Below are 21,708 nucleotides of genomic sequence, written 5' to 3'. Positions count from 1 at the left end.
ATGCACTGTGTGTTTCTTTCTCCTTTTGCTCTGTATGCACCACTCTGCATTTAATCATTAGTGATTGATCTCTGCTCCCCTCCACAGCATGTCTTTTTCCTGGTTCTCTCCCTCAGCCCCAACCAGTCCCAGCAGAAGACTGCCCCTCCCTGAGCCTGGTTCTACTGGAGGTTTCTTCCTGTTAAAAGGGAGTTTTTCCTTCCCACTGTCACCAAGTGCTTGCTCACAGGGGGTCATTTTGACCGTTGGGGTTTTTACGTAATTATTGTATGGCCTTGCCTTACAATATAAAGCGCCTTGGGGCAACTGTTTGTTGTGATTTGGCGCTATATAAATAAAATTGATTGATAAACCATGTGGCCTCAAAACAACTCTCACATGATGATGTCATACATGAGTTTGCGGCAAAGAAACCGGGAGACTGGATTGGACTGGTGTGCAGTTTTGAAGTGAACCCAACGGCACGCAGGAACAGTTGGAACCCATTCTAATTAATGCACTTCGGCTAACAAAAACAGAAGTAAGATGGACTTAATCACACCAAAAAAAAAAAAAAAAAAGTATAATTCTGGCAGGTTTGCTGATAATCAAACAAATCAGGACGTCTGAACATAATCCAAGGAAAAAAAAAAGTCACTAAATACATTCATACATTTAATATCAGAGGTACTGACGGTTCCACCACAAAAAGCTTGTCAATCATTTCCTCAGCGCCGGTGCATTTGGTGATTCCTGACAAATATTAAATCCTATGACCTTCTGGCTTTTTCCCCCTCTGTGAGTTCTGGAGCACTTATTTAAAGAGACCTTTCACCCACTTCACTACGTCCCGGGAGATGACCTTCAGGTGCGTGCCGTCGCAGTAAGGTGCGTTTTTTGTGTGCTTACAGGCGCACAGTAACACCGTCTTGTCTTTGTCAGGAGTGAAGCGCAGCGGCAAGATGCTCGGCGCTTTGGTCTTGTGCGTGCCATCGCAAAAAGGCTGACGGAGAGAGACAGAGAGAGAGAGAGAGAGAGATGATTTTCAAAAAGTGGCACATACTTAAATTCAAAATCCAGAATGGTGCAGGTTCTAAATGACCACAGCCATTATAACTATAATATTTACAAATGTAGCACTTTCCCAACTCAACTGTGCCCCCCCCCCCCCCCCCAAAAAAAAAACAAGTTTCTACCACCCAGACCTTCCTGAACTCAGTTAATTCTACTGCATTACTGCATAATTAAGATCATGATCTATTTAAGATTTAAGTCACATTATGTGACCATTCTGTTCAATTAAAACAGCAGAGCAGGTGGTGTGACGAGGCTTCCTCACGATGCATTCAAATGATACTGCACAGAACAGACAACACATACTGGAATCAGACAGAAACTTCAAAATAATGGAGGACCCCCCCCCCCCGAAAAAAATGGATTCATGTTGTGTAAACGTTTAACTATTAGATTTAATTTCTGTAATCAACAATATGTTTACACTGCAAATGAAACTCTCTCTTCACTGCAGCTCCTGAATGCATCACAATGTTATAAGACCACTCACGCTGCAGAGTTTTTTTGAGCATAAAATGATGAAATTGTTTGAATTTGGTCCTGTGTTTTACACACACCTTGGGCTTTTACACATTTTAATACGTTTATGATGTAAAATAATAATAATAATAATGATATTAATAGACTTTCAAATTTCTGAAATGATGTCCTTTAAACTAAACTTAAATATCAATGTAAAATAAGGGAATCCTTAAGGAAGGGCACGCTTATTACAACACAAAGTATCATCACTTTTATTGCCAGTTTTCTTGTGGATACATATGTCATTTATTTCACTCATTAAGAAACAAAACAGCGTGGGACAGTACGTTAAATCTGACTGGACGAGGCAGTTCTCAAAAACTGAGTGACCATGCAAGCAGAAGACCAGTGAGGGAAGCCACCAAGACCCTCGTGACAACTGTGAAAGATTTATAGAGTCCTGGTCAAAATTATTTAAAGAATTATTCAGATTTTGATGTACAGACAAAATATAACCCATGTGGGACTGACTGTGAGGTCGTTTATTTTATTTTTTTCCTGTTGACTAAATAAATAGACATATTTCGTAAATAAGAAAATTTGTGGACCTCACCTACGACACGTGTCCACACTCCGTGTCAAACCTGATCTGCTTTTGCCTTGATATCGAGGTGCATTGTGGGATTCAATATTTGTAATCCGGATGCTCGTGCTCACCTGTTTCTTGCTGTGCCCACATGCACACCAGGCGTAGTGTTTCCCAGCAGACAGTTTAACCCGGTACGGGCTCCGGGCTGCAGAGACCACCTCTGTGGACTGCGCACAGTAATGCACCTGGAAGACAAACAGCCCAAGCGCATTTTTGACTTGAACTCAGTGTTTGATTACATTTGCATTTATTGCTGAACACAACATGCTGCAAAAATTAGAATTACTATTCATGCAAACAATCACTTATAACCAGATTTCTTTTGACAAGTCAGGGGATGGACGTGTGAACATTCGCAAGTCCCCGAAATATGTCTTGGACTTATAAAATGCAAACAGTGTGATAACTGTCTGGAGTTGGCAGTTCTCAAAAACAGAGTGACTGTGCAAGGAGGAGACAAGTGAGGGAAGCCACCAAGACACCCATGACAGCTCTGAAGGCTTTTATACATTATTCAACTTTTGCCTATTGCATCACCAGTTAAACACTGAAAAGCTGTAACAGAAATGAAATTTTAGCTAGTTTGCCAGAAGATTGGATATAGGAGACTGGAGCCCAGCTCTATTTTGTTTTCTTATATTAAAATAATCATTATCATAATCTCTGTTCCGCTCCACCTTATAGCTGTCAGTGATGGTGCAACATTTTTTCCAATCACAGCCAGAGAACCCTACAATTCTTGTCATGGGTGTCTTGGTGGCTTCCCTCACCAATAATCTTGCACGCTGACTTCAACCAGATTGTCTCAAAAGGAACACTTCATCTTTCACCTCATGAAATATTCTTACCATTGTACTCATAAACATTAATTATTTGGGGCTGGACTGAAATGCACATGAGCGAGCCAAAAAAAAAAGCGCTGCCAGCAGCCTTGGTGGTTACTATGTCGCTTTATTACGTAGTTGTTCCCACCAGGTGCTGCCGCCGATCCACATACGTTGTGGAATGGCAGCAGCGATCTACAATTCAAAGTGGATGATAATTCCAAAATAATTATTTTCAACCCTGTTGCACAATTTTTTTCAGAAATCAGAGTTGAATTATCGCTTAAATAAATTCCACAGTATTCTGATATCATATAAAATAATTTTTAATCCAGTGGATAATTTCAAAGGTAAATCCAGCAGTGAAAGACTTAAGTACTAATTGCAGTTATTGCTTTTTAATTTTTTTTTTAATTTTCTTCACACTTTATATTTAGCCACCAAGGTGCTTTTTTCAGGCCACCAGCACACTCCGGCAATATTTTCGCCTCCTGTGCCTTTCAGTCCACCCGTTTACTTGCATAAGAATGCACAGCATGAGCCATAATCTACAGGTTTTCCAACCTTATTCGGCTCCAGGGCCACTAGTTTGAGACCCATGATGCTGGCTGCATAATTTAGGTTATTTTCTCATTAACTGCTTCTGAGTGGAAGCCGTTTAACTTGTGAAGGAACATTTTAACATGTGAATGCTGTGTCCTTAGCGGGGCGGGAAAGCTGTGTCAAAGGTGAAAGATGGGGGACGTCACGTCACAAGAGGAAGACTGACGTCACAGTTCAGGTTTCATGACTTTACGTGAAAATTTATTTAATTAAGTTTATGTACAAATAAGCATCTTTAGTGGGTTTCTGAAGTGCTGACGACTCACCGTGGATGTGTAGACAGGCCGCAGGAGACGAGGTCCTCTAATGCAGCCTTTAGACGCTGCGACCACAAAGCGTGTTATATTCATTTTACGGCCAGATTCAGACAGAGGAAGCCCAGTGAAAGCTAAAGAGACAATACTAAACATTTACAACCAGCGACGAAGTGAATAAACTTGAGCAAAAGTCCAAATATGGCCTCGATGTAGAGGTTTGGTTTTTTTTTTTTGCCTCGATTTAGAGGTGACTTATCAAACAAACGCCAAGCTGCGCGGAAGCCCCGCCCACCCGTAGTTGCCAGATCTAGAGAGAAACAAGCCGGTTCCGATTGTGTTCACATTATTGTTTGACGTGGACTGAATCAGCTTTACCCTCACCCGTATTTAATGAATGCTTTTTAATAAATCATAAGCATCTTAAATACACATGAACGTCATAGTGCTGTACTCTACATTTTATTAATAGAGTTGTGATTTTTAACGTGTATATGAAAATCTGTGATTTTTAGTCCAGACTATCTTCTATCTAATCTCGGTGCTAAATTTGCTGTCGTCTACACTTCTGTAGGGATACAGTTGCTATTAATTTTAATTTATTAAGATCTTATTGTTTGCCGTTCAATTTGTACTTATATTAATATCCCAGTGCAAACAATATACATATAATTACAACCCCAATTCCAATGAAGTTGGGATGTTGTGTGAAATGTAAATAAAAACAGAATACAATGATTTGCAAATCCTCTTTAAATTATATTCAATTGAATACACCACAAAGACAAGATATTTAAAGTTCAAACTGATAAACTTTGTTTTTGTGCAAATATTTGCTCATTTTGAAATGGATGCCTGCAACACGTTTTAAAAAAGTTGGGACAGTGTTATGTTTCCCACTGTTACAGCACCTTTCCTTCTAACAACACTCAATAAGCATTTGGGAACTGAGGACACTAATTGTGAGTGTCATGATTGGGTTCAAATGCATTCAAAGCTTTTTGAGTTATCCTGTTAAAAGACAAACACAGATGAAAACATAACCTCCTTGGCGGAGTTAAAAATGTATATCTTGACGAGAGCTCTTTGCTAATTCTATTGCACCTGCATTAATGGTAAATGTCCACCAAGTGGCGATATTGCGCCATTTCAAGAACCTTGAGTACAGGCTGGTTTGGGATATTATGATGAACCTGTTGCTTATAGCAGTAGGTATTTGAATGACAGAATAGGCTAAAACACATGTTTTAAGTGCTAAATTGTCATGATAGAGCAAATCTATGAAAAATATATTGCAACTTTTGTTTCCCCAACCCCAAAAGTCAGACTTTTTTCATACTGCTAATTGCAGATGTTCACATTTTTCTGAGCTCTAGACATATACAGCTATCAGAAAATGGCAATAAACTCTGGTGCTCTCAATTGGAACCAATAAGTCAAATTTAGGGATCTGGCTCAAAGGTGGAAGGGGTTTGTGTTGGCCAAGCTTAAAATGGTTCACTTTTGGGCAAAATTAATCAAATTTCAAGGCTACACAGAACCAGATATTATGGTATCACAGAATCACAAAGAATTCTGGATGGCTCTGTCTTAAATATAGCACACTATTAACAGACACTGACCACTGACATCCAACATAAAATTTAAACAACTCAGTAAAATACATTTATTGACAAAAAAAAAAAAGTCTTAATCCATCCTTTTAATTTTACAGACAAAAATATCAAAATACTTTACAGGGAATTCAATCTGAATATTGTCAAATTTGTTCTGATCAATTATATCAAACAAATACACTGTACAATGACAACAAGCTTCTTGTCCTTTTTAAAATTCAGTGCTCTTTTCATTCATTTCTTTTTTTTTCTTCTGTGGGAACAATGCATTTAAAATGATGCATAGTTATTACTTGGTATTTAGCAATACATTGGAGAAACGTCACTGCATTTCATGCAATTCACATCCCAAAAGGTAACGGGCTCACTGGCAGACCTCATTCAGAGCCAGGTGCTTAAATGTTATAATACATAAAGATACACAGTACGACATTCAGAACATGGATTATCTTGGCTACCCAAATGTCAAAGCTTGAAAAGAAAAAAAATGTGCTTTTGCACAAACATAATATTAAGTATACAAGCTGTATTCCAATAAAACTGAAAAGATACTTAATAAAAACAAAAAACATAAAATTTACAATTGGGCTGAAAACACCCCAGTGCAACATGAGAAAGAAATGCTTCACACCGCTCGTCTTGGACGTGACTTTTTTTTTCTGGACTTTTGCTTCAGTTGGGTGGCGACTTATAAGGACGCAGTTGCTAAACTGCGGATTTGTCACTAGGAGTCGCGTCAGTGCACCGGCTCATGTCTGATAAACGACATTCCTGTCATTGCTACAGCATCATTCACTATTTTATGAGAAAAGAAAGAAAAAAAAAACAAAGTTCATCTACATAACTACAAACAAAAACAATCAAGTCCTCAGTATCACATGTACGGGAGATCGTGTTCAAGATTGCAAACAGAAGTGATCAAATATTAAAACAAAAACTGAAGGAGGAACCAGAATAATCCTTTGCTTTGCAAGTCAAAGATTTCTTCTTAAGTGGCCTTTGTTAGTTAAAATGAGCTTGACAGAAGCATTTGGACCAAGAGGGAAGAAACAGCAAATCGGCACGTTTGTTCACGTGATGAACGTGAGATTTAACGGGTTTGCATTCGAGGTTTAGGACCCGTTCTCATGTTCACAGTTATGAATCCTAGAAGCTCACAGACTCTAACTGTGACAACCCGGCATGCGAAGATCACAGTTCCACAGTCTGTGAGACCTCCACAGGACTCGGACACAACAGACTGGTGACACACATGCCTTTTACATCGTGACCATTAGGGGGCGATGTGGAAACAGTGACACAGCTGTGCAAAAAACAAAAAAGCTTTAAAAAAAAAACTGTAAAGTCAGCTACCTGGTGATGGAATCTTGTTTTAATCTACATCCAAAATTGTATTATGTATTTATTTATTTTTTTGCCATGATGTCTCCCTGTGCAACAGCTTGGGTGTGATGAGGTATGAGCTCCAATCAGTGCCAGGCAGCTGATCAAATTTAGACCAAAATGGCACATAATCAACAGTCATGTTTAGATCCAAACCATAGAGCCAAACAGAAGAACTAGAGGGCTGAACTCTCACGTGACAATGTGCCACCAGCAGCAGCGCCGCCATCACATTGCAACCAATGCAACGTTGGGCAATGCTGGAACCAGCTCAGTTGGCTTGTTTACAGTTGTGTACTACTTTATCTGGCTCTATGGTGTTTGTGAGCCTTTGTGTTAGTGTCGTAACACATTCTATCAGTGCGTTATGGTTGTTTCAACAGGAGAAAAGCTGGTGAACAAAATATTTCCACAAGTATTTACAGAAACTTTTTGTCACTGCTGTTTGTGTTTTTAAGAAAAGTTTTAAACAACCTGCACCAAGATGACCAGGAGTGCTGGTGACCATGATGCCAACAAATGAATGTCGATACAGCAGCGTGCTACAAAGCTGCAGAAATACTAAAGATTTTGTAGTTGTTAATGTTTTACATTTTGTCAGGATATTCAGCATCCAATTCTTTATGCATTTGTAACATATGCAAGAACTGATGCACGGATTTACTAAGTTTTGTGTGCACGGACGGCTTTTTAAGTATTATATTGTTGTAACTCACTGAATGCTGTCAAGCTTATACTGCACATAGCGCCAACTGGTGAGTCCAATTCAACGCTGTCCAAGGACATTGTCCCTAAACTGTCAGTTCAAAATAAGAAGCTCTACTTTTTTGCATTTGCAGTAAGTACTAGTAATTTATTTTAATGATTTGGCTAGGATAAATTTATATACTGCTTCATAATTAGGTGACTGGTTTCCATTGTTTGCTAACACTTCTAGTCCCATTCAGTGATGACAGATGGCTCCATATGGTGGCGGAACAAAACAAAATATTTGAACATGTAAATTCAGCCACGCTTCACACAAGATAATTGCACAAAGATGCAATATTTCTGTTAATCATGGACATGCTCTTGGACCCTCTGAAACTCTCCAAGGCCAAATTTTCAAGCCGTGAGCTTCCAGGATGCATATCTGTGAGAACGGAGCCTTACAGCGACATTAGCACATCTGTAACTTTACACCTCTGCTGTCCCCGTCCATCTCCTATGACACCAGACTTTACTGCAAAGAGGTTCAGCGAGTCCTTTTATCTCAGTTCTCTGAAGCACAAACAACAAAATATCATTGCATCGAAACATAAAAACTATGATAGAAAAAGGTTTTTGACACTTCAAATTCCGCAATATGCTTATTCACGTCAGTTGCTGAGAACATCTGTTAGCTATCAAAAGTATAAATGGGTTCATAAGAAGAGTGCTTTCAGTTCGCCAAGTCCTCCGTGTATCCTGTATAAAAACACTATCAAAGAAAGACGAGAAGAAGCCTTTGGGCTCGTGTTGTATCTAGCATCATTAAGGCATTATCTATCCAGTATTGCTAAAACAACAACTAGTTGGTGGACATGAAATGAATAACTATGTGTTAAAGTAACACAAGAAAACCCACACTTCAGAATAGAGTGCAAAAATACACGAAAAAACTCAAAAACCGACCAGTCTCTCGTTGCCTCGTAAATACCAAGCATCCTCAGTAAGGAATGGTGTTGACGGCTAATTTACTCTGGTAGCTTCTAATATGCAAAGTGCACATTTATTTAGGAAATAAACAAGTAGTTTTTTTATTATTTTTTGAAATGTTTGGTTTTAACTGCTTAATCTCCATCAGCAACTGGAAGGATATATAAGTCTTTAGAAACTATCACCTTAGTTAAAGCTTCACTGTGCAGGATTTAGTGTCATCTAGTGGTGAGGTTGCAGACTGCATTGAGCTGTAAACAGTCATGATTTTTTTCCCTTCATTTTTTTGCTGTTTTAGTGACAAGAGATGAAGATGTCCACATTGTCTGGTGAGAAGGTGACAATAATAATTACGTTTTCACTCCTGTTTGTTTGTCTGCTTGTCTGAACATCCTGGAGCCCACAATGTTTCATATATTGTTATGAACATTTTACTGAAGATCCATATCCTCATAGGCAAGAACTGATTCAATTTTCAAGGTCATAGGTCAAAGGCCAAAGCCAGGAAAAATCTTGGAATATTGGAAAAATCCCTATCTAACATTGAACAAATTTTCAAAAAATTCATAACTCTTGTCAAAAAAGATCAAATTTCTCTCATATTTGACGGTGTTATGCAAGATGTCATCTTTTATTGCCTGACAAAGTTTGATCTGGATCTGATCCAGATGACAGATTTTGTGTCCATTTAAATTTAATATTGAAAATCCCATTTAATTTATATTTAACATTATATGTTAAACATAAGTGCCCCAATCACTCTCATATTTGAAAGTGAGGTGCAGACTGGCACTCACTATCACCTGACAAAGTTTGATCCAGATCTGATCCAGATTGTGGATTTTGTGGACATTTTAATTTTATATTGAAAAGCCCATTTGGGGTATATTTTGCATTATATCTCATTCAAAAGTTCCTCAATCACTGCCATTTTTTCTGTTATGGATTTACCTACACCACCAAAATTGGATGGAGGTTCCAGTTTTATGCCTGCTTGTCTGTCTTCCAGTTATCAGTCAGAAACCGAATTGTTCAACCAAAAAGTTGAAAACAAAAACCAAAAAAAAAAAAACCGACACCACAAAAATAATTCGATTCAAGTGCATGAACTAAATACATACTCCTGACATTCTAATTTAGCTTATGAAAAGCCACGACTTCTAACAGGACTTTGACCTTGAAAATATTTTTCTAAGGCAAACATTTTGTGGGATTGGAAACTAGTGTTGGTGGAGGTTAGCACTCTACGAGTGCAGTGATCTAGTTTAACTACATCTGTGGTCCTGATGAGCAGATGCTCAGTAACTGTTGGAAATATGTATTGTCTGGAGTTGTGGGCTGGATCACAACTGCACAGGGAAGAGACGAGGGACACTTTATCCTCAACTCTTTAAAAAAGAGTTTAAAAAAATTTGTGGGTTGGATCCAGAAGTGCTGAGCCTGTTGTTCTGCAGCAAAACATGAGGCTGAGCGCGTGCAGTGACAACAGGTGCTCCAGTATCTCTGACAGGCTTTAAAAAAAAAAACAACAAAAAAAAAAACAGGCTGTGTGAGCGCAGAGCAGCTGCACTTCTACTCAGTGATTTTACTGTAATTGCATCAATATTAGCGCAGTCATCTTTTTAAAATCAAGTCACCATGCAATGTGCAACCTTACCAGTAGATGACATTAAAACCTACACTCTGTAGCTTTAGGAAAATCAGGTGCTCAACTTTCATGTTGGCGCCGGTGCTGTTTTGGCGCCGGTGTGTGTGGCTCACATACCAATGACCATTTATATGCGTTAATACCATAAAGTTAATATCAGGTTGGTTTTTTTTGGTGGGCAAAAATATCCAGTGATGGCTGTTACGGTAATGAATCAGCACAGAAACGTTAACCATAATCTTAAATAGGTGGCAGCAAAGTCTGAGGTAATAATTATCTTCAGGTCAAAATGTCACTAAACCATACACGGATAATTAACTTACACTTTATATAAATAGATACCTATAACATAAAGGAGATCCTGATGAAATTTCGGGGGGTTGAACACAAAGGGAAGACGGAATATTGAGGAAGACGGCTGAGGTTGTGAGAAGAAGTCTGATTCTGAGAGTCCAGAGTGGATGGAATGAACAGAAAGACTGGGTCTAAAACCTAAAGCCAAGATGAGCAGGAAGTCTGGCTTTGATACATAAACAGTCCCATTGGTGTAGCTAACAAATTAGTGCAATTTAAGAAGAGACCACCGTATTCATGCTCTCTGAAAGCTGCCTGCACAAAAACAAAAACCTATGACATCAACCTCTGGTAGAAAGAATTCCAAAACACAAAACACTTCACCTTTCAGTCCGTCCTGGTATACATTCATGAAAGAGGGTTTAAGGAGGAAGATGACAGAAGAAAAAAAAAGAGGCCACGAGTCTCCGATGAGCTCCGTTCAAACGGCAGGAGAAAGTCCAACGTCTTCCTTTCACTTGGAGACGTCAGCCGTTCTTGTCTCCGCTCTTCTCTCCTGCAGCCTAAAAACAACATTCATTTCAAATCTTCCCACCATGACGTCGCACTGTATGCATCATTGGGACAAAGGCTGCTGCTGCTGCTGCGTGCTCACCCCGGGTTTGTGGAGCGTGCTGTCCTGCAGGCCGAACAGGCTGGTTCCTGGCCCGCCCTGCAGGGGGGAGGCTGTTGCTGAGGACAGTAGGTTGGGGGACTGGGTGATCAAGGGTGAGTTTGGGGTGGAGGTAAGTGCTCCTGTCAGTGTGAGGCGCTGCAGCTCCCTTTGTCTCTGCTGCTGCAGCATCTGACACACCACCACCTGCTGCTCCTGGAGGAGGGAGAGAAAAGGAGGGCTGGATGAGGCGTTCAGGACAACTATGACATCTCAAGTGTTTCTAAAAGTCCTCATTGAACAAACATTCTGAGGCATCGCAGACTTTTGGTTTGTAGTTCACAGTCATGACAGGAATTAAATACTCCACAAACAAAGTCTAGAAAGGCATCTGGTGTAAAACTAACGCCAAATCCACATGCGGCTCACAACAGATCTGCTGTGGCAACTCCGAGCAAAACGAGAGCAGACAAGAGAATTTAGAACGACTATTTCACAGAACTATGTTCTTAAAGATTCACACATAGTTAATATGAAATCACATTTCTGTTGGTCACATGACCGTTTGACCTTGGGTGACCTTGCAAGTTCAAACCTGATTCATAACTGTTTACAGCGCATCCAGAAAGTATTCACAGTATTCCCCTTTTTCCACATTTTATCTTCCAGCCTCATTCCAAAATGGAGAAAATTCATTTTTTTCCTTCAAAATTCTACTTACAACAACTCATAATGACAATGTAAAAAAAGAGCCTTTCTTGAGATTTTTGCAAATTTATTAAAACAAACAAACAAAAACCCAACTAAGCACATACTGTAAGTTTTCACAGTCTTTGCCATGAAGCTCAAAATTGAGCTCAGGTGCATCCTGTTTCCACTGATCATCCCTGAGATGTTTCTACAGCTTAATTGGAGTCCACCTGGGGTAAATTCAGTTGACTGGACGTGATTTGGAAAGACACACACCCGTCTACATATAAGGTCCCACAGTTGACAGTGCATGTCAGAGCACAAACCAAGCATGAAGTCAAAGGAAGTGACTGTAGACCTCTGAGACAGGATTGTCTCAAGGCACTAATTTGGGGAATGGTACAGAAACATTTCTGCTGCTTTGAAGGTCCCAATGAGCACAGCGGCCTCCATCATCCATAAATGGAAGAAGTTCAGATCAACCAGAAGTCTTCGTAGAGCTGGCCGCCGGTCTAAACTGAGCGATCGGAGGAGAAGGACCTTAGTCAGGGAGGTGAACAAGAACCCGTTGGTCACTCTTTCAAAGCTCCAGCATTCCTCGGTGGAGAAAGGAGAACCTTCCAGAAGGACAACTATCTCTGCAGCAATCCACCAATCAGGCCTGTATGGTAGAGTGGCCAGACGGACGCCACTCCTTAGTAAAAGGCACATGGCAGCCCACCTGGAGTTTGCCAAAAGGCACCTGAAGGACTCTCAGACCATGAGAAACAAAATTCTCTGGTCTGATAAGACAAAGATCGAACTCTTTGGTGTGAATGCCAGACGTTATGTTTGAAGGAAACCAGGCACAATCCCTATAGTGAAGCATGGTGGTGGCAGCATCATGCTGTGGGGAAGTTTTTCAGCAGCAGGAACTGGGAGACTAGTCAGGATTGAAAGCAAGATGAATGCAGAGATGTACAGAAATATCCTGGATGAAAACCTGCTCCAGAGTGCTCTTTATCTCAGACTGGGGTGACGGTTCATCTTCCAGCAGGACAATGACCCTAAGCACACAGCCAAGATATCAAACGAGTGTCTTCAGGACAACTCTGTGGATGTCCTTGAGTGGCCCAGCCAGAGCCCAGAGCTGAATCTGATTGAACATCTCTGGAGAGATCTGAAAATGGCTGTGCACCGACGCGCCCCATCCAACCTGATGGAGCTTGAGAGGTGCTGCAAAGAGGAATGGACAAAACTGCCCAAAGATAGATGCACCGAGCGTGTGGCATCATATTCAAGAAGACTTGAGGTTGTAATTGCTGCCAAACGTGCATCAACAAAGTACTGAGCAAAGGGTGCGAATACTTATGTACGCGTTGTTTCTTAGTATTTTATTTTTAATACATTTGAAAAAAAAAAAAAAACAGAAAAAAAAAAACTTTTTCAGGTTGTCATTGTGGGGTGTTGCGAGTAGAATTTTGAGGGGAAAAAATGAATTTACTAAATTTGTTTGTTTGTACTAAATTTAAAAAGTGAAGCACTGCTTTCTGGATTTCTGGATTCACTGTAACTCAAAGGAGCCGATATGGACTAAACATGGTGGAAGGACATAAACTCTTTAATTTATCCATTTGTTCAAAGGTAAATGGTAAATGGACTACATTTATATAGCGCCTTTCCATCTGCATCAGATGCTCAAAGCGCTTTACAATAATGCCTCACATTCACCCCAATGTCAGGGTGCTGCCATACAAGGCGCTCACTACACACCAGGAGCAACTAGGCGATTAAAGACCTTGCCCAAGGGCCCTTAGTGATTTTCCAGTCAGGCTGGGATTTGAACAGAGGATCTTCTGGTCTCAAGCCCAACGCCTTAACCACTAGACCATCAGCATGGTGGATTAGTGGTTAGCACTGTTGCCCCACAGCGAGGAGGTCATGGGTTCAATTCCCATGGCCTTTCTGTGTGGAGTTTGCATGACAATTTTTAAAATTGTCCTTAGGTGTGTGTGTGGGTGTGTCTGTGCTTGTTTGTCTGTTTGTGGCCCTGCGACAGACTGGCGTCCTGTCCTGGGTGTACCCCGCCTCACGCCCTATGACTGCTGGGATAGGCTCCAACCCCCCGCGACCCTTAATTGGACTAAGCGGTAGAAGATGAATGGAATGAATGAATTTTAAAAAGTTGATTTGCATTTAGTGAGGTAAACATCTACGTTTCGCTTTGCATTGATGTTTTTGCCTGTTCGTGGAGACAAGAAGCAGTTCACTCTAGTTCTTTGAGCCTCGTACAATAACATTAATTAGCCTGTTAGCTTCTGCTCACTAGTGTGGCATTTATTTTATAAACAAATAACATACGCATTAAATTAATTGTGCTTCGTCCTGCATGAAGCGGTACTACAATGTAGGAAAGATAGATGCCACATAAATGTTTTTTCCTCTTGATGATGCATTTGTGGACATACACGAATAATACTCCAGTGCGACTCATCGCCGGGAAAATATGCCAAGTCTTTTGTTCTACACCAGTATGAGTAAATATTAAAATGCTGTGCCAAATAAAAAACAGTGTACTATTTTCCAGAGAATAATTCTTCATCTGAGTTCTTAATGCTGACTAATTAAATCTGTCAACAGACAGACAGTGTTTTGTGCAGCAAAGTCTTTGGGAATGTGACGAGAATATGAACATGCTGCGGAATAAAGTGAAACTGCACGTGAGCGAGTGCATGCGGTAAATAGATATGATGGAAAGTTTGTGCTCACAGGAGTGAAGTTCTGTGAGGTGAGAAACTGCTGAAGCTGCTGCTGCTCGAGAAGAAGCTGCTTCTGCTGTTCGGATAGGAGAGAAGACCTGCAGGGCCAAGAACACACAATTACAACACAACCACAGACAGCTTTTATTATCAATCATGTTTTTTTCTTTTAAACCGGTATCGCTGACCGAACAGTCCCCCCTAAAAATCTGCCCGCCCTGCCTTCACTGCGCATGCCTCATTAGCCGCGGTTCACAGATTATCACCTCATTTCTGCTTCAAACTTCACTCCAGTCATCATCTGTCTCAGCGACAGATATCTGAAGCTAAATTCAGCATTATTTCATCATAAAAGACAGACGAAGCGATCAGAGCAGTGCGGCGACACGAGCTGCTAGCTGATGCGTTCACTGCGTGTCGGTCATTTCAAAGCATCACAGAGTATCGCCTCGTTTCTGCTTAAAACTGACTTTAGAATGATTTAAGAGGTTTTACCTTGTCATCTGATGGTTAATAATCCCATTAATCCATTTGATCGCTTTGGGTGAAGTGCCATGAGGCAACTTTGTTGAGATTTGGTGTTATATAAATGAAAATAAATTGAAATTGGATGAAGAGACGCTGTCTCAGAGCTCCAAAATGAAGCATACTCAGTGGAGGCACGGCAGATCAGTTTTTAGGGGCGGACCATTCGGTCTGCAACACCGGAAGTTAAAAAATGTTTTTTCAACAACATTTGAACCAAATATACTGCAGATTATTGTGTTCCGAGGTCTCAGAGACTGAAAGGTGCACATTACACAAAAGAACTAAATGTTATGTCAATACAAACGAAAGAGCCAATTATTAATCTAAAGGAGAGACATTTTCACATTTTTTTGTAAGCAAAGCAACTATTATACAGGGAGCTCCCAGTGGGCTGATGCTCAAGAGGAGGAAATAATAAATGTTTCAAGGATATCTTGAAAGTGTAACTGTAATCCCTCAACACTCATGTGGCCTCCTGGGAAACCCCCCCACAGGATCGCTCTGCACAGCGCAGCAGCATCGAGGAAGGACACATAAGTTCTGAAAACAAAAACCTACTGCTGAAGGACAACTCAAACGTGAAGTGCTGTAAATCTGGAGCTCCTGCACTGAGCTGCTGCACGTCTGCCCAACATTTGCCAGAACATTCTTTGCCAGAATCAAATAGGTTTGTCGTCACCTCAGAACTCGTCACTTACCATCATTTACAAATTAAGGTGTCGAGGTCATCATAGACTATGACAGATGAAGAAGAAGAGGAGGAGGAGGAGTTCATTTCTCATGGTTCCAGTTTACATAGCTCTCTGTGCATTATGCACTTACAGTAATTTCACTGTGAAATCTTTTCAAATTTACGTGAAATTTCAGAAAAAGATTACCGTAATTACTGATGTACACAGCATTATAACAGAGAAAAGGCCCATTATGCTGCTGCATGAAAAATTACGCTACAGTTGGGCCGTTACACTGTCTCCAAGGGAGTGTAATGGGGAGTGTAATCATTTTTTTTCCATCAACCTCAGTCAAACCCATTTAAAGACGTCAATTGTGACTCACTTTTCTGCTGATTAAAGTCGCTACCGGACTATCGTTTGTAATTACGGGCAAGAAAAGAAAATCGTCCACCGTTTCACAGTTTTTTTCATTTAATGTTAAAATAAGGAAACTGTTTTTTTGAAATAATAAAATAGTTGCTGTTTAAAGAGCCTTTGCTTTAATTAGAAGCGTAGCAGCAGGTGTGAGTTTGCAGAGATGACGGGTGAGATGGACTTTCAGCACATTTAACCAGATGAAGGTCTCCTCTGCAGCTTCAACTTCAAATTGGTGGCATTTTTAGAAATACTTTCCTCACATTTTGAAACACAGAGATGTTCTCTTCTTCTTTCTGGACATCAGATTTTGGTATATTTATTTAGACTAACAAAGAAGGCCCTTTATAAGCCCATAATGCAAAAGCTTGGGGGGGGGGGGGGGAGCCTAAGCATCCCCCCAAGGTGATTTTTCCATCCCATTACGCTGAGAAAAAATCCTGCTGAGAACCCTGGTAGATCACAAAAAGGCGTCGGATGTGGATCCAGGCTTTTTAAGGAGATCAGGATTACTCATAACCCGCCCACTCTGGTATCAGCACATCCTTAGGTGCACATATTGTACAAAATAAAAATGGTGTGTAAACACAAATTTAAATTCAGTGTCATAAAATTTGCTATTAAAGTTTGTACAGGTATAAAAATTATGTTCATATAAGAAATGATTCATAGTTTCAACATCATGCTGTTTTACACATAAAAAAAATTGTAAGTTCCATTCAATGAAGTGTACAGTTTTTAAACTAAATGCTTTTTCTCCTCTGTAACTTCATGGTTATGCAATAGCTTCAATGCAGTCGTGAACCTTTCGCAGATCTTCGTCGGGGTTAACACACTGGTGGGTGTCACAATGCAATTCACAGCCACAACAGTGAAACTGGAAAAGTGAGATTCTGGACATGATGTAGTTAATGGACCAATCACATCCTGTTCGTTCTCTGTCGTCTTGATGTGTACTTACAATTTGTGGGTGTTGCAGGGGCTCAGAGGGGCTTCACAAGAACGCAGAGGGCTCTGCGTGGCTACGGAGTTGCAGATATGGAGTAGTATAAATTGGGATTAATGTTTAAAAAGCTGTGGTATCTGATCGGTATCAGATACTTACTGACACCCAAAGCTGGTGTATTGTATCGGAAGGGAAAACGTGATTTCAATGCATCTCAAAAAACAGATTTTTGCATGTATGTAAACAGCTAGGTTGACGTGTAAAGGTATAAACTCCACAGTGCACAAAATGTTGACACATGAAGAATCCTGATTGAATTTACTGTGCACGTGTGGTATTGTAGTGCAAGCTGCTCCAGTTATTTTTTCCACCATGGTCCATCGTAAACACAGGAACCTTTGCACGGTTAACACTGTGCTCAGGAGTTAAAAACAGGACAGGTACTTACGGGCTCACACTCTTAGGCAGCTGAAAATTCTGTGCCAATGTTTGGGGGTTGAGCGGTGGAGGCTGGGGCCGTAGTGCAGGGAGCGCAGAATGGGAGGTGTTCTGTACAGGTGACTGAATGACGCCGTTCAGACTGCCCAGCACGCCGTTCATGTTCAACTGAGGACTTCCTGTGAGGGAAGCCATCAGGCCGCCCACCATAGGCAGAGCGGAGCTGCCAGACTGGCCGATTGTCCCCAAACCGTCACTCAATCCGCGACTCAGTCCATTCAGCAGGGGCTGGCCAAAGGAGGCGGGGCTCTGTTGAGGAGGCGGAGTACTGTGGAAAGAGAGGGAGGAGCTACTGCGGGACGGACTACCAGAGTGGAGCTCCTGCATTAAAAAAACAGAAGGTTTGCATTTAACTTTTAAGTACCGCATTCAGTAATTTTTTAATTTACTGCTTAACTACAAATAATTATGATTGCATATGAAATGTGAAATAATCTCCTGTGATTGTGTTTATGCTCATTTTGAGAGCAAATCCCATAAACTGCTTTGCTACAAAGAGGATTAAAAGGACAAAAACATCTTCACAAATATTGTTTGAGGTCAATGTGGAACATTGAAGTTAGGAAAGGATCTAAGGATTCTCACCTCAGAGGAGGTAACAAAGGAGGTGTCATTCAGGAAGCAGGTTTTGGACAGGGGACTCTTATTGGTGCTCAAGGGGTCTAAGGAAGAAAGGCACAAATAGAGGAAGTCAGATATTTTTTATGAGGGTTGTCCAAATTATGCGTTATTTCGATTAATTAACAAAAAATTATTCAAAATATTTATAGGTCATTCCGTGTGAAATCATCACGTGCCTCCCAGGTCACCGACTCGGATGCTCATGCTTTTTTTTTTTTTTGCAAGTACCTATATATGTCTGATGAACACATGCAAAGTGGCTGAGCACTTGCTCACATGGTCAAATCATAAAGAGACTGGAGGCCTATTTTTGACATTCTACGGTCATGTTTGATTTTCAAGAGTCAATAATTCAAAAACCCTTCAAGTTATGACCACAATGTTTTACACACATATAACTAGTACCCCAGATATGTGTATTCTACAATATAAAGATTATCCATTGAATCCCTTCTTTAATACAGCTCTTTGAAATTTTGTAATTTTTTCCGAGAATGAACAAACTGCCATTTTTGTGATGCTACAGATTGAAAAAAATTAGCTCTGTATCCCATTTTTGAAATTTACTACTGTATCTGGGGTGCCCGAATTTGAGCTTTATATCTGCATTTTTAGCAGAGATAATGCCTTTTAAAAATGAAAAAAAGCTCAAAATGCATTCGCGAGTGTAAAATAGGATTGTGGGTACCCTGATTTAAAAAATTATAACTAAAAAAAAACTACTTGAATTAAGCAGAAATATTTTGCATGTGTTCATCAGACACATATGGGTACTTGTAAAAAAAAAAAAAATCATGAGAATCCGAGTCGGTGACCCATAAAGATTTTGGAAAATCTGATGATTTCACATGGAATGATCCTTATGTGATTAATGTAATAATTGCTCATATGATTAATCCCACTCCACGATGCCCTTTGACTCTGTCGCATTACGGATGGCCACGTCATCATCAGCAGCATCATGTCAGTGCTTTGCTGGACAATCACGACATATGCAGTAAACCATCACGATGGACAGTGACATGCGGGGCGGCAATTTTAATGATCCACTCATTAAAATGTTTCCACATAAATTAAATAACAATAAATCACTGAGTATTTATTTATTTACCAATACTAATTTATCATAACGGGCTGAGTTCCAGTGCGCCTCAAATGATTTTCCCAAGCAGCTGTCACCCAGAATTCAGGGGGGGGAAAAAAAATCCAAAGTCCATTGTGACTCCAGGTGAGGAAACGCTTCTTGATATCTTGGATTATTTTTTTCTGTGCACTGAGGGAAAATTATGCACTGAGGTGGCACACCACCACCACGGCCTCCGGGCAGCTCAGTGCCCAGTAACAGCACAGTGTCTCCCCGCTGAGACATTTTGCTGGATTGCACCCAAGTATCTCCACTTGTTTCAGCCTATGCATGGCTTGCAATGAACGCATCTCCTTGGATCTCCAGGGAGGGGAACTCTTCTTGATATCTCAGATTACTGTTTTCTGAGCCCATTATTAAAATTGGAGGCCAGGCTGCATGCCACCAGGACTAGCTGAAGAGCAGGACACACTGCTGAAGCACATGCCAGCTTTGTATAAGCCCAGGCACGGTGCAGCTCAGTTGCTTCACATCAGTGCTGGGTTAAAAAGATCGATTAAATTCTCATTTTAATTCCCACAGATCAATTCATACATCCAAAAACTGATTTTTTTTTTTCAAAAATAATAAAAAATATATAAATATATATGCACTTCTCACCAGCTTTATAACAGCATGTCTGAACAAAATTAAGCTGCAGTTGGACCGTTGTGCTGTTTCCGAGGGTGCGCATTAGTCATTTAAAGATGTTAATCATGACTACCGGGACTGTTGTTGCAGGCAAGAAAAGACAATCTTCCGCTGTTTAATTCATACAGTTGTTTTCCCCCCCCATTCCTCATAACATGCCATTTCCGTGGAAAAGCGCACGAAGACTCTCTAGTATGGACTGTGGGAGCCGTGTTCTCCTGCTGCAGGAGAACTTAGAACTTCACCCGCTGCAGGAGAACTTTTCAAATATCCACATTCTCCTGCTGAAGGAGAACTTCCTCCCGCTGCAGTATAACTTTTCTAATAGTCGCATTCTCCTGCTGCAGCATTCTGCAGCAGGAGAGTTTTGCATGGGAGACCAGAACTGTTATCCCCCAGAAAATTTTTAAATTTAAAACTCTCAAACATTATTATCTGCATTTTAAGGGCCAAATTTTGTGAAGTGGTATTAATATGTTGCATAACTAGACAATCAGGTAACAGCTCAAAAATCTGTTTTAATAACACTAACCCAAATCGATATCGGATCAAATCAAATTGAAATAATCGATTATGAATCTTAAGAATCAGAATCGAATTGATTCTTTAAATTTGAATTGATACCCAGCTCAACTTCACATACAAATAAAGATTTGCCAACATCTTTCATTTATACATGGTCTTCAAGCACACTGCCCTCAGTGCTCAACTTGATCTGAAAGATATTCCCAGATGCAAACAAATAAATATATCTTTAACTTATAGCAGGAACGGTGGAATTTGTTGGTGTACGGCATCAAGGTCTTTGTGTTGTGAAAGTGTAGTGACACGGACCCACAACAGGGGGCGCAAATGAACGGCCAATAGATGAGCCAAAAAGTAACAATTTAATGTTGTGAAATGTGCACAACGAACATACAGACAATCTCAGAATATGATTACAGTCAATCCACAAAAGGTGACGTGTGGGCAGGCTCGAGGATAGAAGACGTCTGTCCTGAGAAGAGCCGGAACCACACGATTTCCGCTGCCACAGAACCTGGTGAATACTGGAGCCGCCAAGTCCCGAATTCCCAGGTGATCACCGTCCCCGACTGTCGGATCTGGTACTGCTGGCGAGAACAAAGACAGTCAAGTGTGGGTGTGTGTACACCCAGTAACAACAACGGTGGGAATGCCACCTCCACCTCTCACTCAATACGGAAAAAGAGTGCCGTCTTGCACAGCCTCCACAAACTAAGGACCTGCAAACACTCACAATAAACAGATTCAGAAAATACCACACAAAAAGGCTGAGGATATTACCTCTAATGAAGTACGATATCTCGGCGATGAGGTGGAGATGACGTCTGGGTTTTATGGAGTGCGATGATGTAGAATGTGTGACAGCTGTCAGGAATTAATGAGTGACAGCTGTCACTCCCGGCTGTGTCCGTGGCGGCAGCGCCCTCTCGTGCCTGAAGCCCGCACTTCAGGCAGGGCGCCCTTTGGTGGTGGGCCAGCAGTACCTCCTCTTCTGGCGGCCCACACAACACTCTGTCTTTGACAGTGGAATTATCCAACTGCCCAACTCTATGTCAAAGCAAAACACGGATGCCCTCAGCTTTGTTTAATCCTACTCTCGCCCAGGTGTCCAGATGTAAACTCACCCTTGATTCCACCAGGCGCAGCTTTATGAAGTCGCTACGGTTTTAAATAAACATGCTGCTT

The 21,708-nt window shown here is 40.7% G+C and overlaps 1 protein-coding gene across 1 annotated transcript in view; it reads right to left on the bottom strand.

Annotated features, from left to right (window-relative positions):
- Window positions 1-9,660: 9,660 nt before the first annotated feature.
- LOC117525623 (protein AF-17-like) overlaps window positions 9,661-21,708 on the bottom strand; it is a 63,932-nt gene continuing 51,884 nt past the window's right edge. Inside the window, exons 16-20 of the mRNA XM_034187521.1 lie at window positions 18,189-18,265; window positions 17,554-17,924; window positions 14,554-14,641; window positions 11,119-11,331; window positions 9,661-11,026 (exon numbers count right to left, since the gene is read on the bottom strand). Coding sequence (XP_034043412.1) covers window positions 10,991-11,026; window positions 11,119-11,331; window positions 14,554-14,641; window positions 17,554-17,924; window positions 18,189-18,265 — 785 coding nt within the window. The 3' untranslated portion in view covers window positions 9,661-10,990. The remainder of the gene's footprint in view (window positions 11,027-11,118; window positions 11,332-14,553; window positions 14,642-17,553; window positions 17,925-18,188; window positions 18,266-21,708) is intronic.

This window comes from Thalassophryne amazonica, chromosome 15 (genome assembly GCF_902500255.1).
Source record: "Thalassophryne amazonica chromosome 15, fThaAma1.1, whole genome shotgun sequence".
Taxonomy (NCBI): Eukaryota; Metazoa; Chordata; class Actinopteri; order Batrachoidiformes; family Batrachoididae; genus Thalassophryne; species Thalassophryne amazonica.
Note: the sequence above shows the minus strand (reverse complement) of the source record. Positions and strands in the feature narration are given on the sequence as shown.